Genomic DNA, 15,355 nt, shown 5'->3' with positions numbered 1-15,355 from the left:
CCTGTTTCCCAGCTTGGTGGGGCCCTGGCTGGGGCTGTGTTCCAGTGGTCCCAGGGGTGTGATCCCCAGTATCTGTACTCTGGGCAAGGTTGCCTTTGGGGAGGGGGTGGGGTGCCTGTAAGTGTCTGCAGCCCATCTAATGATGGAGAGGGGTAACCAAGGTTTGTATATTAATTAACATTTATTAGCACATCAGTGCTATGTCAAGAGTTTGACAAAGAGATGAAACATGTGTTAAGAGTTGTCCTTGGGGTGCTACCAGTTTAAAGGGGCAAGCACACAAATCATGATAAATAAGAACTCTAAGGGCGTGAGAGAGTTACGTTCACCGATTCAAGATAGTAGGAAGAGTTCTCATTTGTGGGAATGAATCTGTGTGGTTTTGTGTACCTGGTATGCATGAATGTTAGACACGGATAAAGATGGAGCACAAATCAATCAACACATACTTACGGATCATCAACCATAAGTCTAGACCCTGGAAATACAAAGAAATCCCTCAGGGAGCTCTCTCTACTCAGTAGAACATGGAGACATACAGATGATGTGACAGATTGTACACCGACCTAATAAAGATGTGATAGGAATGTAGTACAGAGAGAGAGAGACCTGTAGAGTTTAGTGGCTGTAGACACTGACTTTAAGTTCATTCATGCAGAGTTTGATTCCTGACCTTGTCATTTGCTCCCATTTAACCTTGGGTGGGGAAGTTACTTCTGTTTCCTGAACTGTAAAATGGGGATAATACTTAATTTGAATGGTTGAGGTGTAAAGTACTTAGTAAAAAATATCAGTTATTACTCTTTGGGCTGAAGTAACCAAGGAAGAAGGTGGCATTTTTGAGCTGATCCTTTCAGGACAGGTAAGATTTCAGCCAAGTCCAGAGCCTGGCTGAAGTGGGCCTAAAATGAAGAACTCCAGGCAGAGGGAATGAAATGAACAATGGCCCACATACTAATTGAAAACCTACTATGTGCTAGAAGCTTGGGATCCAAAGATGATTAATATCTATCCTCAAAGAGGAGGATAGATAATAGTTCTGTTTTAATGTGTCAAAAGTTTACATAATAGGAAAGTAGTGGAAGCTGCAGATGAGATGGTAAGTTAATCATCTGTTCCATGAACATTTCCTGGGGGTCCAATATGTGCCAGGCACATGTGCTGGGAAACAGAGGTAAGAGGGTACCAAAATGGCAAAGAGCCAACCCCTCTTGGAGGAAACCCCCAAAGGCTGGCCAGCCCGCATGCCATACTCACTTGGAGAGCTAGCTCTGACTTTGAGAAGACAAAGCCTGGAGTTATTGGGTCTGAACCTGAACTCAGGTCTAAAGACACAGAAACCCTTCCAGGGACGTCTGGTAGGGCCATAGGTAGCTATGAAGATATGATGGAGAGATGAAAAAGAACTAATCCAGATGATTATTAAATGGAAAGACTGCTGTCTACCATTCACTGCCCCATAGGAAACTCAAGGTGGGATCTTCCTTTCTACAAACAGGCCCCAAACCTTATCACAGGAATGATTGGGCATAATTTGTTGGAGTTAATAAGCATGTAAATAGAATATTGTGTCACTGCTAATTCATATCATCTCTGCACTTAACCAAGCCAAGAGCCTTTTCTGAGGGCATTTATTAGTATGCACAAATGCCTTAAATATGTGACTTCCTTTGACTCAGTAATTCCCCTTATAGAAATGAGGCCCGAGGAAATGGTTGGACAAGTGCACAATGATAGCACCATAAACACAGTCATCCCAGCTCAGCGTTGTTTATCACAGGGAAGAATGGGAATCAGCCTGAATACTAAGCATCTAGAAAAATGATAATGTAGATGTGTATTTATGATCATAGACATAACATATAAAGTGACAAAGACAGGTTTCCAAAGTTATGTTATCCTAGTTTTGTGAATATATATTTATTCATATGTATAGGCATATGAGAAAATCTAGAAGGATGAAAATCAAAATGAGGATATATCATGGAATGATATTAGATGTAAATTTTTCTAACCATTTGCATTTGCTAATTTTTCCATGAGAATATGTATTGGTTATACAGTAAATAAATGAATATAAATGCCATTTTTTCTTTTTTTCTTTTTTTTATTGAGGTATAGTTGATTTACAATATTATGTAAATTTCAGGTGTACAACATAGTGATTCACAATTTTTTTTGTAAATATTTATTTTATTTATTTTCCTTATCTTTTTGGCTGCGTTGGGTCTTAGTTGCAGCACATGGGATCTTTGTTGAGACATGTGGGATCTTTCATTGCGGCGTGCGGTCTCTTCTTTGTGGCGCTTAGGCTTCTCTCTAGTTGTGGCGTGCAGGTTTTCTCTCTCTAGTTATGGCGCGCAGGCTCCAGAGTATGTGGGCTCTGTAGTTTGCGGCACGTGGGCTCTCTCGTTGAGGCACGAGGGCTCAATAGTTGTGGCGCGTGGGCTTAGTTCCCCCGAGGCATGTGGGATCTTAGCTTCCCAAACAGGGATCAAACCCACGTCCCCTGCATTGGAAGGCGGATTCTTTACCACTGGACCACCAGGCAAGTCCCAGTGATTCACAATTTTTAAAGATTATACTGCATTTATAGTTATTATAAATTGGCTGTATTTCCTGTGCTGTACAATATATCCTTGTAGCTTATTTTAGTTTGTACCTCTTAATCTCTCAGCCCTATCTTGCCCTTCTCCTTTCTCTCTCCCCACTAGTTTATTCTCTAGATGTGAGTCTGTTTCTGTTTTGTTGTATTTGATAGTTATTTTTTATTTTTTATATTCCATATATAAGCGATAATATATAGTATTTGTCTTTGTCTGACTTATTTCACTAAACATAATACCCTCCAAGTTCATCCATATTGTTGCAAATGGCAAAATTTCATTCATTTTTATGGCTGAGTAGGTAGTATTCCATTGCGTGTGTGTGTGTTGGTGTATGTATATATATATGTATATATATTTTATATATGTATATATAGTACCACATCTTCTTTATCCATTCATCTGTTGATGGACACTTAGGTTGCTTCCATATCTTGGCTATTGTAAACACTGCTGCTATGAACATTGGGGTGCACGTATCTTTTTGAATTAGTGTTTTCGTTTTCTTCGGATATATACCCAGGAGTGCTATTGCTGGATCATATGGTAGTTCTATTTTTAGTTGTTTGCAGAACCTCCATACTGTTTTCCACATTGGCTACACCAATTTACATTCCCACCAACAGTGTACAGGGGTTCCCTTTTCTCCACATCTTGCCAATATTTGTTATTTGTGGTCTTTTTGATGATAGCCATTCTGACAGGTGTGTGCATGTTATTTTCTTAAATATTATTGAATAATTCAGGGAAGAGCTGATTAGAGTCTGAACCCAGGGCAGGGGCAAGACAGTGAAGGGTGTAGAGAGGAGGGGCCAATTTTTCTCATCGATAGAAAGGACTTGGAAACCAATTGGATATACTTGTGGAGAGCAAAGGAAGGAGTTCAGAGTTTTAACTAGGATGGTAGGGCTGCTCAGCCTGGTGAGAAATGCAGGGGGAAGGGTTGTGGTGCAGGGGGAAGGGTATAATTATCCCTTCCCTTGGCTTCTCAAAGTACTCTGTTTATCTCCTTATTACACTACATTTTTAGCACCAGTGCTGTGTGTCACACTTGCTTGTGGCTGTCTCCGTCTCCCCAGAGGGCGGCAACCCTGGCTGATTCACGCTGTCTGGATTCTCAGCAACTAATCCAGAAGAGCAGTCGCTAGATTGGAGCTAGTGGCACTGTTGCACCCATCAGCTCATGTAATAGCAATAACTAGCGTTATGTGTGAGCGCATCTTTTATGCCAGGCACTGCTAAGAACTTCATATGTGTTAGATATGTAATCCTCATCATGTCCCTATGAAGTGAAATTATTAATGGCATTATTTAACAGATACAGAAATGAAGTCACTGAAAGGTTAAAGATGCCCAAGGTCACACGGCTCTTAATTATTATATGTCTTTATAATCATGAAACTTGAACAACTTCTGTGAATTCAGTGTGGTGGGAGCATCCAATCCCATATGGTAGATGAGGAAAGTAAGGCCCAGAGAGGTGATTTTTCCAAGGTTACATGAAGGGAGCAGTACTAGAAATGAGGCTGAAGTAAGGAAAAGGTGGTAGCATGGATGGATCTTAAAAGATAGTGCTGATTGAAAAAAATTAACAAACAGAAATACATATTAATATATACATATATAGCTATTTGTGTAAACATGTACTATGCACTGCACATTTTTCAAAATGTGTACAAACTAAAAAATTACACATTAAGCACATTAGAGTGGTTGCCTTAGGCTGAGGAGAGGAAATGAGTGAGCTATGAGGTGGTATAACAGAGCACCGCAGACTAGGAGTCTTAATCAACAGATGTTTATTTTCTCATAGTTCTGGAGACTGGAAGTCCGAGATCAAAATGCCAGCAGGGTTGGTTTCTGGTGTGGCCTCTTTTCTTGGGTTGCAGACAGCCACCTTCTCACTCTGTCCTCACATGGCCTTTCCTTTGTGCATGCGCAGAGAGAGATTGCTGGTGTCCCTTCTTATAAGGACACCAGACCTAGAGAATCAGGGCCCCACCCTTCTGACCTCATTTAACCTTAATTTCCTCCTTAAAGGTCTTACCTCCAAATATAGTCACGTTGGGGGTTAGGGCTCCAACACATGAAGTGGGGAGTAGGGGGACACAATTCAGTCCATAACAGGGGCTAAATGGGAAATAATAAATAGAACCATGAAGAATAGAGAAAGAAAATGGGGTTGGAGCAATAGGCAGGATCCAGATTGAGCAAGGCCTTATAGGTCATACTAAGCGGACTCGCTTTAAAGGTTCAGAGAGGTCACTCAGTTCATAAATGCTAAAGCTAGGGTATGTGTGTGTGTGTGTGTGTGTATATATATATATATATATATATATATATATATATATATATATATATATATATAGTATATTGTATACATAACTGATTAACTCCAAAGCCCATGTCATCCGAAACCACTCTGAGTCCTGATAACAAAATATAAATGTGTGTATTTCATCTTACTATGAAAAAAATGGAGTTCAGAGAGGGCAAATGACTTGTCCAAGGTCACACAGTAAGTGGGAGAGCTGAGGTTTGGGAAGTTCTTTCTGACTCCAAAGCCAAGCTCCTTTTACAAGTTCTGCAGCCTGCCAGCCTTTGTCCCAGACTAACTTCAATCACTCACTCTTTCATGCATTCATTTATCTAGTATATTATTTATTGGCACCTTCTTTGTTCCAGGCCCTGTGCAAGACGCCAGGGATATAGAAATTAGGAAGACATGGTCCCTGTCCTCAGAAAACTCAGCCGGGAGTAGAAGAGACAGCCAGATAAGCAAAGGTGGGCATTGGAGGGGCCTGTGAAAGGTGCTGGGGAGTCCAGAGGATGGAAAATGACTCTGCCTGGGGTGGGTGGGGAAGGTTTCATAGAGGAGGAAGAGCCCTTTGAATCAAACCCTAGAAGGGTAAAGAGGAGTTCACCTGGTGCAGAAGAAGGTAAAGTTCAATATACACAGAGGCTAGGATATGGGCACTCAGTAAGGGTGAGTGAAAGATGGGGTGATGAGGTCAGATGGGGGAGGCTTTGGCTGCCAAGTCAGGACTCAGACTTGATTCTGAGATCACTGGGAAGCCCATGAAGGGTTTCAAGCAGGGGAGTGCCTTGGCCAGGATTCTGAAGGACAGTCTCTCTGGCTGTGGTGTCCAAAGACCTGAAGTCCTTTTAAGAATCCAGTGTATGAGCTGGCGAGGAAAATTGATGGCCCCTCCCACCCTCAGTCTTTGTTATGGCTTTTGGTCCACTCCTTGGAACTTTTTTTTTTAACCACCTCTGTCAAAGCCTTCATCTCACTTGCTAGAGAGACCAACCCACTTCCTTCCTCTCTGCTTACACCCTACCTCCCACCAGGGTGATGGGGTTACAATGGGGCTTGGAATAAAGGTGTACAGAGAACAGAGGGGTTGAAGCTTCCTATTGGGGTTATGGGCAAAGGTATCCATGAATTCAGGACCACCGCTGTTCTTGGTCTCGGCTTTTCCCACCTCTCTGGGCCAATTTGAGCATCTCAGCTTCCTACATTGCCCGCCCCCTTGTTTGCCACCCTCAACTTCCTGCCCCACCAGAGGAAGTGGGGAGAGACAGCAGGTGCAGCGACAGCTATCGGGGCCATGGTGAGTCTTTATGCCCAGGAATCCAGGTATCTCTGCCCCCAGTCCCCAACCCCCAGGCTAGCCAGGTCAACCCACAATAGGTTGACTTCTCCTAGCCTCTGAGATCAGGTTATCCTGGGGGCCCTGCCTGCTGCCCCCAGCAGCCTCGTATTGTCCTTCCCCTGCCAACAGGACAAGGAGTATGTGGGTTTCGCCGCCCTCTCCAACCAGCTGCATCGCAAGTCCGTCAAGAAGGGGTTTGACTTCACACTCATGGTGGCAGGTCTGGGGGTTTTGGAGAGGGGCCTGGCAAGGGGTCCTCAAGAGACCTTGGCTGTTCCCTCACCTGACCAGTTGGGCCTGTCTTGTCCACAGGGGAGTCAGGCCTGGGAAAATCTACCCTCATCAACAGCCTATTTCTCACCAACCTCTATGAGGATCGGCAAGTCCCAGAGGCCAGGGGTAAGACCCCCTCCCCACCGTGCTCTCCAGGCACTCTGACCCCCTCCTCCCATGTCCCTAGACTGCACTCTCTTCCTTTCCCTCTGGGTTTCCCATGACGTTCTGGGGGACTCAGGCGGCTCACTGCTTTTCTCCGAGACTCACTCTCCTCCCCTGAAAAATGGGTGGAGGCAACTGTGAGTCTGAGAAAGGAAATTAGTCCTGCCTCAGGCCCCTACCCAGCTCCCTGACCTCTCCCCATCCTCATAGCTCGCTTGACACAAACACTGACCATCGAGCGCCGGGGCGTGGAGATCGAGGAGGGGGGTATTAAGGTGAAGCTGACCCTGGTGGACACACCTGGCTTTGGGGACTCAGTGGACTGTTCAGACTGGTGAGGAATGGGGGAGGACCCGGGGCTCAGCTTCCCAATGTGGCTACTCTGTGGAGACTGAGGGGTCAGATTCAGGGCTGGTCTGCCCTGCCCTACCCCCCACCCCCCGCCAAAGGTGGGGCCTGTTTCTGGTGGCCTTGTGGCCCAAAGTGCCCTGTGCTTCCCAACATCTCACCTGCCAGTTTCCTCTGACATCTTTGGTTGGAGCCAAAGAAACTACTTCCCACACCCACAGTGCTGGCTAGCCTTGTCCCCTTCCCTGTGCTGTGGTCCCTGTTCTCTGACTTTCCGCTCTCTCCCCACACCCCAGCTGGCTGCCCGTGGTGCGCTTCATTGAGGAGCAATTTGAGCAGTATCTTCGGGATGAGAGTGGCCTGAACAGGAAGAACATCCAGGATTCCCGTGTCCACTGCTGCCTCTACTTCATCTCACCCTTTGGCCGGGGGTCCGAGGGGCACCCTGGGGAGTTGGGACATTTGGGGAGGGCCGGAGGGGGAGTGTCTCTGTGCCCTGAAACTGAGCCCTGACCAATCCCTGGGTGCAGGCTCCGGCCCCTAGATGTGGCCTTCCTCCGGGCGGTGCATGAGAAGGTCAACATTATCCCAGTCATTGGCAAAGCAGATGCCCTGATGCCTAAGGAAACACAGGCCCTCAAGCAGAAGGTGTGTGGTGGCCTCTGACATTTGACCTCACATGAAGCCAAAAGTCATGATCAAAATCGAACTCAGCTTTGACTTCTTTGATCTTGGGGTAGCCCTTTTGGAGCGTGATGTGTCAGGCTAGACTGTGGAAGAAAGTTTCTGAGGAAGGTGGGTCATAAGCTGCCTAAGGAAGCCATGTCTCTGGAGGTTCGGAATAGAATCCCTGGGCTGGATGCTTGGCTAAGGCCTGTCTGAGGCCAGGGGTGTAGACATAATGACCAATGTTATCCTTCTGGCCCCAGGATGCTGACTGCCCCCACCCCCCACCTTCCCACCCCCCTGTGTCTTCAGAGCGCTTTCCCACTGTTTCCGCTTATGCCTCTCTCTCCTGGTCTTTTGGTGTCTGCTCATCTTCAAAACTTCCCATTAGGGTAACTGTCTCAGTTTTTCACCATCTACGTCTCTGTCTCTCGTTTGAGATTTCGTTTTCAGTCATCCCGTATGTCCATCTTTCACCATCTCTGTCTTTCACGTCTTCCTCTCTGTCTCTTCCACCCCGTGTCTGTATCTATATCTCACTGTCTCTGGTCATGCAATGTCTGTGGTTCACAGTCTCTGTGTTTCTCACCGTCTCTGCATCTGTCTCCTCCAAGATCCGGGAACAGTTGCAGGAGGAGGAGATCAATATCTACCAGTTCCCCGATTGTGACTCTGATGAGGATGAAGACTTCAAGAGGCAGGATGCGGAGATGAAGGTGCAGAGGCAAAGGAGGAAGGGGCAGAGAAGCCAGGGGAGGCGGATGTGGAGGTGGGAGCTGAGAAAGAGGTTTCTACCCAAAGGGGGCCAACGGTGATCGCTGACTCCTGCCCTCTAGGAAAGCATCCCTTTCGCCGTCGTCGGTTCCTGCGAAGTAGTGAGGGACGGCGGGACCCGACCGGTGAGGGGACGCCGCTACTCCTGGGGCACCGTGGAGGGTGAGTAAGGCCAGGAACGCATTCTGAGGCCAGCAGGGAGCCCAGGACGCCTCCGAGTCAACCGCACCCAACAGGTGAAGTTGGGGAGAGTTCTGGTCCCGGGGGTCCTAAAAGTCAAAAGAGGGGTCCTTGGGCAGCAGACCCGACCCAAGCTCCCCGACTCTCGCCGGTCCGCCCCCCAGTGGAGAACCCACATCACTGCGATTTCCTGAACCTGCGACGGATGCTAGTGCAGACACACCTGCAGGACCTGAAGGAGGTGACACATGATCTGCTCTACGAGGGCTACCGGGCGCGCTGCCTACAGAGCCTGGCCCGGCCTGGGGCGCGTGATCGAGCCAGCCGTAGGTGAGAGCCAGAGCTGACTCCTAGGTGCTTCCAAGGCTCCGCGCTCACCATCCATGACCCCCGCCTTCACCTTCTAGACTCCTCTCCCGGAGCCTTTCTTTCCCCACCCACTTTGCTTATGGCCCTAACCTGAAGGACATGGTCCCGCCAAACCCCAGGCCCTGCCTCGCGGCAGTGACCCACAACCACGGTTCTCGACTTTGATTCCTGTACCTTTCCCCCACCCCCTAGTAAACTCTCCCGCCAGAGCGCCACAGAGATCCCGCTGCCCATGCTGCCTCTGGCCGACACGGAGAAGCTGATCCGCGAGAAAGACGAAGAGGTGAGCAAGCACCTCGCTTTCCCCCAGATCAAGGCCCCAAATCCTCTTCGAAGTCCCTTTCTGGCCTTGCCCAGTCCCACCGCCTGCAATCTTGCCCCGCACAGCTGCGCCGCATGCAAGAGATGCTGGAGAAGATGCAGGCCCAGATGCAGCAGAGCCAGGCTCAGGGCGAGCAGTCGGACGCTCTCTGAGACCCCCGCCCGGACCCTACTTTACCACGCCTCCGCCTTCAGTTCGTATCTTGTCCAATCCTCGAGCCCCAGGTTGCCCGGCGCTTAATCCCGGAGCCCAAACCTGTAAGGCCCGCCCTTGCAAGGGGTTAGCGGGCTAGCAGGTTCTCCCAATCCTGGAGTGTGTAGCCCCGCCTTTGGCTCCGCCCCGACCCCGCATTGGCTCCGCCCCAATCCGCCTCGGCCCACATAGCGAGCCAGAGCTTCCCTCCCATCCCCTAACTCTCCCAGCCCCGCCCCACTTCACCCAAACTGCGACTTCAATAAAAACTGAGTTTCCCTGAGGCCACGCAAGTCTTCTCTTTCCCAGCGGGAATAAGCGGCGGGCGTAGCGGGTGGAACCGTTCCACCCAGGCCTCCGGGCCACTATTTATTCATTCATTTGCTGGGCACTCGTTTCGTGCCAGCCGGTGTTTCAGCGCAGCCTCCCACCTGAGCCCTGTTCACACAAACGCACTGAAGCCGTCGCGGATAAGAAACGAGACCAGTTCAATTTATTAGGAGTCGAGGTGGGGTGGTCGCACTGGCAGGAAGGCGTTGCCCAGCAGAGGCCTAAGAGGGTCCGCTACTCCTGGTCCTTGGCGTCGCCATGCGTGATGATGTAGCTTATGTTCTTGTAGTCTACGTTGCCGCCCACGTCGGGGGGGAAGGCCGCCCACATATTTGTGATCTGGGGAAAAAACGCAGGGGTATCTCCAACCGGTTCCTTACGTTCCCCTTCCCCCATCCCTCCGCTTCCCCTAGGCCCTTTCCCCACTCACCTCTTCCCGGGAGAAGCGGTCACACTGCGTGGTAAGCAGCTCCTCCAGGCTGGAGAGAGGTGACAGAGATTGGGCTTCATGATTCCTTTCCAGTCCCTTCCACCTCATCCCCGTTGCCATTCCCAGTCTCGCCTTGAAAACCGGGGTTACTCTGGATTCCTCATTGGTCTCCCAAACACTCTGGCCTCCCCCCTTTTGCCCTTCCCCCTGTGTGCTGTGAAAATTTAATCCCATCACCACAGTCCTAATTTTTCCCTTATCTCTGGCAGTGCCTAACTCTTGGTAGGAATTTAAGGAGGCTTTCTGTGTGGGAGCAGCTGGAGGGTGTCACTTACAACTGCTTCTTGATGGTGCCCTTCCCCTCAGGGTCCAGGACCTTGAAGGCTCCAGTGATCACATCCTCAGGGTCGGCACCTGGGGGTGGTCAGAGGGCACATGAAGCTGAAGGGTTACTAAAGGGTCAGTCCCTGAACGGTCTGGGGAGAGGCATCTGGGGGTTTGGACCCAGGACACTTCATTCACCTTTGAGCTTCTCCCCAAACATGGTCAGGAAGACAGTGAAGTTGATGGGCCCGCTGGCTTCCTTCATCATGTCATCTAGCTCCTCATTCTTCACATTGAGACGCCCTGGAACAGGGTGGGGGAAGCATGGAGTGGAGTGGGGTCTAGGGGCCAGGGAATAACGCTTCCCATAAGTTCACATCATCCCATCCATTTTTTATCTGGGTAGACTGAGGCCCAGGGTGGACCTGGCAGGGCTGGAACCTAAGGCTGCTGAATTCCCAGGACTCTGCAGCCTTGAATCTTTACAGGTGGAGTAGGCTCACCCATGGCTGCAAAGGTTTCCCGCAGGTCGTCCTTGTCAATAATGCCATCACGATTCTGGTCAATTACTGTGAAGGCCTGTGGAGGGCCAACGTAGGGAGAGGTTAGGTCCCCCATGGCCAGGCTTCAGCATCCTTACTCCAGGCAGATCAGATTCTGAGATTCTGGCCCCCAGCCAGCTGTCCTCTTACACTCCAAGCAGGGAGGAGAACAAGGAATTCTAAACCCTTCCCCTCCCCCCAACAGGTGCACATTCCAGGGAGGGGTGGGGGGAGGGGCAGCAAGGGGAGCCTTTGGTCAGTCTTCAGTCTCCCTTCTCCCCGCACTTACCTCCTTGAACTCCTGGATCTGGGTCTGATCGAACATGGAGAAGACATTGGAGCTTCCGCCCTCTGCCACTGCCCTTCTCCTGGCCTTCTTGGGTGCCTGAGGGATGAGGGTTGGGCAGAGGGGTTCAAGGACCAATCCCTACTCCTCTCTAGAGGCGATGGATTAGATTCAGGCTTCTTTGAGTCCATTCTTCTAAAGCAACTCTTCTGGCTCTAGGCTTCCCCTTCCTTATGACCTCTTTGCTGAGGAGACCTGCTGCAGTTGTACCCCCAAATTCCTCTGTGTAGCCCTCAAGTCCCCATCCTTCCATCCTGCCCAACAAGTGGAGTGTACCTCCCCTTCTCAGTGCCCTGACCCTGCCTCCTCTGAGTCCCAGACTTGCTGTGTGACCCTGATCACTCACTCACCTGAACCTCTACTTTCTCATTTATAAAATGGGAGTGGGAACACTTGTCTGGCTGATCCTGGGGGTTTTAGGAAGATGGAGTGCAGGACGGCATGGAGCATGCTTTGGGAGGGACAGGGCTCCTGCGAGTGGAGTGTCTAGGCAGATTATCCTTGGTTGGATCCTTTAGGGCATCATTCTGTACATTCCCCATTAGTGATATCAAGAAAGGGAAGATTCATCTTTTTTCCTCTTGCCAGACTGGGAACCAGCTACTTTCTTTCAAAGGATGAGGCTGCCCTGAGGTCTGAGGGATCTGGGCAGGGGCTGGGGGATTCTCACTCACCATGTCTTAGGTCTCCCGGGGGCCAGGCAGTGGCTCTGGCTGGAAAGGAGCAGAGAGTCAGCCTGGGGCGGTCCCTCTGGAGTTATATAGTCCTGCCCCAGGGAGTCATTAACATACCAGGGTAACCTTAGCCCTGTGGGTGCCCACCCCAGATACCAAAATAGCCCAGCTCAGGGCCTCTCCTTTCTTGGGCTGGCAGCAGCTGGAGCCCAAGGAGGGAGGGAGGAGGGAGTGAGTCTTGGGATGCAGGTCTCACTAGGACCTGGGCAGGAAGGGATGTTCTTTTTCCCCAAAGGAGGCTGGAACGTGCCAGAGTTCAGAGAGGGCCCAGGCTGAGACACAGGACTAGGAAAGAGATGCACCAGCCTCCGGTACCCCTGTGTGGGGTGGGCCCAGATTTAAACACAGTAAATTTATTGAGTACCTACAGTGTGCCAGGCACTGGTGCATGCTTTGCAGGTGCACTTTGACAAACACAGTCCCCCCACTGTGGAGTTCACAGTCAAGGGTATGTATATGTGGGGGTAGTGACAGAGGTTACAGGTGGGAGAGAGCTGCCTGGGGAAGTTGAAGGATCAGGAAGTCTGCTACATCCCCTTCAAGAAGAGGGGGGATTTTGTGAGGAAAGATGTGGGGCATGGGATCACTAGGTATGAAGAGACTAGACAGCCTGGAGCAGAGAGGCTGCTCTGTGACCTTGGGCTTTGTGCTCCAACTCCCTGGGCCTTGGTTTCCCCCTCTATAAAATGGGGACGTAATTCCCATCCCACAGAACTTCTGGATGTGAACACTATTTGGAAACAGTTAGTGAAGTATAATCATTATTTTTATTTTTATTTTTATTTTTTGGCTGCGCCACATGGCTTGTGGGATCTTAGTTCCCTGACCAAGGATCGAATCCAGGCCCTCGGCAGTGAAAACCTGGAGTGCTAACCACTGGACTGCCAGGGAATTCCCATAATCATTATAATTAATATTCAGGCCCTGCCCTGGTAGAACTTACAGTCTAGCTGTGGAGACAGGGTAAATGCAGAAAATGACAAACCAGCTGGTCAGGAGTACAGAAGTAGAGGGCATAGCAGCCCTATCTAGGAGTATGGGAATGACATTATGAAGGCTGGTAGAAGTGAGTCAGGTGAAAGTGGAGGAACAGCCATGCTAAGTGGAGGGCACAGATGGGCAAAGGCCTGGAGAAGTGAAAGATCAGAAGTGTTCAGTTCGCCAGAATTGGGATGGGGCTCGAGCAGAGGATACAAGGGGCTGGACATCAGACACCGGAGGGTCTTCAAACGCCATGCTGAGGGCTGAGACCTTGGGAGCCTTGGAAAGGTTTGAAACAGGAGAAGGACATGGTCTAGTGTGAGTCTATAATCACTTTTTTGGATACTGGTGTGAAAGTTGGAACTCAGAGGAGGGGAGTCAAAGACACCAAGAGGGAAGCTAATTGGTCACCTCCTCTTTGGTGGCTGGGATGGCCAATGGCTTCTCTCTCCAATGTGGGCAAGAACCACCTAGGCTGACTGTGTGACTCTGAGGTACGCTCTCCCACCCCTCTGGGCCTCAGTGCCCCAGTCCATTCTGTACAGTGGAGGTCTGCGGAAATTGTGGGTGAGGAAGCCCCAGGAGGCCCAAGGTTGGCAAGGACACCCGTGTCTCCTCCTCCTCCTGTTCCCTCTAGGACCTGATGTCCTGAGGAAGTCTCCTCCTCCCCTCCCCCTCCTCCAGCCTCATACCAATGCCTCTAAGACATTTGCTTTTCTGGTCACTGGGGTCCAGGCACCTGTTGTCTCTAAGAAGAGAGACAGAGCCACCCTAAACTTAGCAGCTGCCCTTGGCCTCCTGCACTGGCCCCTCCCTGCCTCAGTCGACAGCTGCCTAACCTTATACGGTTACCATGGGGGTCCAGGCCCAGGGAGAAGCCCACTTATTACTGGGTTCTGGGAGGGGAGGAGAACTCCAAAGAGGGGGATGGGGGAAGTGCTTAGGAAGCTTGGGCCAAATGGAAAGTGGAGAAGTTGAGGAGGAGGAGATCGGGAGCGGCATATCTCAGACACTGGAGTTCACAGGATCTGAGTCTGAGCTGGGAGTAAGGAGCCTCAGTGAACTCAGCAACCAAGTAACTGGGAAGCTGGGAGCTCGGCCTGACTGAAATTTCAGGATGGTGGACTTTGTATGGAAATTGGAGCCCTCCTGGTGCTGAATCCTGAATCCTAGACCTCAGGGGAATGAGGGCCAGAGAGAGGAGGGGCTGGTAAAGTCAGGGCTTTGTGTTTGTGGTCTAGGGTAGCCTGGAGGGCTCATGAGATTGGGGTCTGATTTCTTAGCAGAGAATGAGGAGCACAGAGGGGTGTATCAATGAGGAGAGAGGAGTTGATGGAATGGGTCCTGGATCCCCAAAAGAATAAGAACACAGATGTGGGAATTCATGGTATTGGGAATTCATGATTTGGGGTCTGGGATCCCCACTAGAATGGAGGGGGCACTCAGAGGATGAGTTCCGAGGAACTGGAGCCCAGATCCTGGGGAAGAGCTCAGATAGAAGGGGCTGAGGAGAGGGACTTGGCGGTTGGGATACCCACAGGAAATGGTGGATCCAGAGAGATGAGTCACTTATAGGATTTTGGGGCTCTGGTTATAGTCGCCTGGGATTTGTTGCGGGCTGGGATGAGAATTAGAGACTGAGTGAAAGGCAAGAGTACCCGATCAGAGCACTGGATCAAGTGCCCTGTGGTGGGCTTGCGAGCTGAATAGAGAATGGGGCCCACGAGAGGACTCAGGCAGGGCAGCGTGGCGCTCTTATTGGCTAACGGTTGCACCCATGCCCCCGGTCCCCGCCCCCTCTCCGCGCTGTCCCCAACTGTCACCCCCTCCTCCCGCGCTTGTCTCCGGTTGTCACCGACATCCCTGGCTTGGCACTGCCTGCTGGCAGCACCCCTTCCCTTTGGATGCTGCCATTGGCTGAGACAGCTGTCTATCTTCCTCCTGTTGCTAAAGTGAGAGAACGCATTCATTGGCTGACGAGGCAGATTAATCGCTAATTTGACCCTCCCCTCCCAGCTGTCATTTCTTCCTGACCTTCTTGGGAGACCCAAAGAATCCCTCAGCTCCTATTGACTGCGGATGCTGTCTGTCACCGCCCAAATAGACATCACTGTCTG

The 15,355-nt window shown here is 50.3% G+C and overlaps 2 protein-coding genes and 1 long non-coding RNA gene across 3 annotated transcripts; 1 reads left to right on the top strand and 2 right to left on the bottom strand.

Annotated features, from left to right (window-relative positions):
• Positions 1-4,388: 4,388 nt before the first annotated feature.
• Positions 4,389-8,401, bottom strand: LOC309612727. The gene is made up of 2 exons (XR_014235358.1): positions 8,304-8,401; positions 4,389-4,736 (listed from the first exon to the last, which is right to left on the bottom strand). It is a non-coding gene; the product is annotated as an uncharacterized lncRNA (long non-coding RNA).
• SEPTIN1 (septin 1) lies at positions 4,730-10,162 on the top strand. The gene is made up of 11 exons (XM_082358775.1): positions 4,730-6,220; positions 6,392-6,482; positions 6,575-6,661; positions 6,911-7,034; positions 7,345-7,479; positions 7,579-7,696; positions 8,329-8,430; positions 8,551-8,650; positions 8,833-8,998; positions 9,230-9,320; positions 9,425-10,162. Exons 1-11 carry the CDS (start codon positions 6,218-6,220, stop codon positions 9,509-9,511), a joined length of 1,104 nt encoding a protein of 367 aa, XP_082214901.1. The 5' UTR covers positions 4,730-6,217; the 3' UTR covers positions 9,512-10,162.
• On the bottom strand, positions 10,023-12,349 carry MYL11 (myosin light chain 11). The gene is made up of 7 exons (XM_082358780.1): positions 12,198-12,349; positions 11,467-11,562; positions 11,139-11,214; positions 10,834-10,938; positions 10,647-10,725; positions 10,312-10,360; positions 10,023-10,220 (listed from the first exon to the last, which is right to left on the bottom strand). The coding sequence occupies exons 1-7, from the start codon at positions 12,198-12,200 to the stop codon at positions 10,116-10,118; spliced, it is 513 nt and encodes a 170-aa protein (XP_082214906.1). The 5' UTR covers positions 12,201-12,349; the 3' UTR covers positions 10,023-10,115.
• Positions 12,350-15,355: the final 3,006 nt, after the last annotated feature.

Source organism: Balaenoptera borealis (assembly GCF_965194805.1).
Source record: "Balaenoptera borealis genome assembly, chromosome: 16".
In the NCBI taxonomy this organism is placed as follows: Eukaryota; Metazoa; Chordata; class Mammalia; order Artiodactyla; family Balaenopteridae; genus Balaenoptera; species Balaenoptera borealis.
Note: the sequence above shows the minus strand (reverse complement) of the source record. Positions and strands in the feature narration are given on the sequence as shown.

What these genes read in the sequence shown, in the direction of transcription:
- SEPTIN1 (XM_082358775.1), top strand. An exon ending in GCAAGTCCCAGAGGCCAGGG is followed by an intron (nt 6,662 to 6,910) that starts GTAAGACCCCCT and finishes CCATCCTCATAG; the next exon opens with CTCGCTTGACACAAACACTG. An exon ending in ATCTCACCCTTTGGCCGGGG is followed by an intron (nt 7,480 to 7,578) that starts GTCCGAGGGGCA and finishes CCCTGGGTGCAG; the next exon opens with GCTCCGGCCCCTAGATGTGG.
- MYL11 (XM_082358780.1), bottom strand. An exon ending in GTTTGGGGAGAAGCTCAAAG is followed by an intron (nt 10,726 to 10,833) that starts GTGAATGAAGTG and finishes GACCACCCCCAG; the next exon opens with GTGCCGACCCTGAGGATGTG. An exon ending in GGCACCATCAAGAAGCAGTT is followed by an intron (nt 10,361 to 10,646) that starts GTAAGTGACACC and finishes ACCTCTCTCCAG; the next exon opens with CCTGGAGGAGCTGCTTACCA.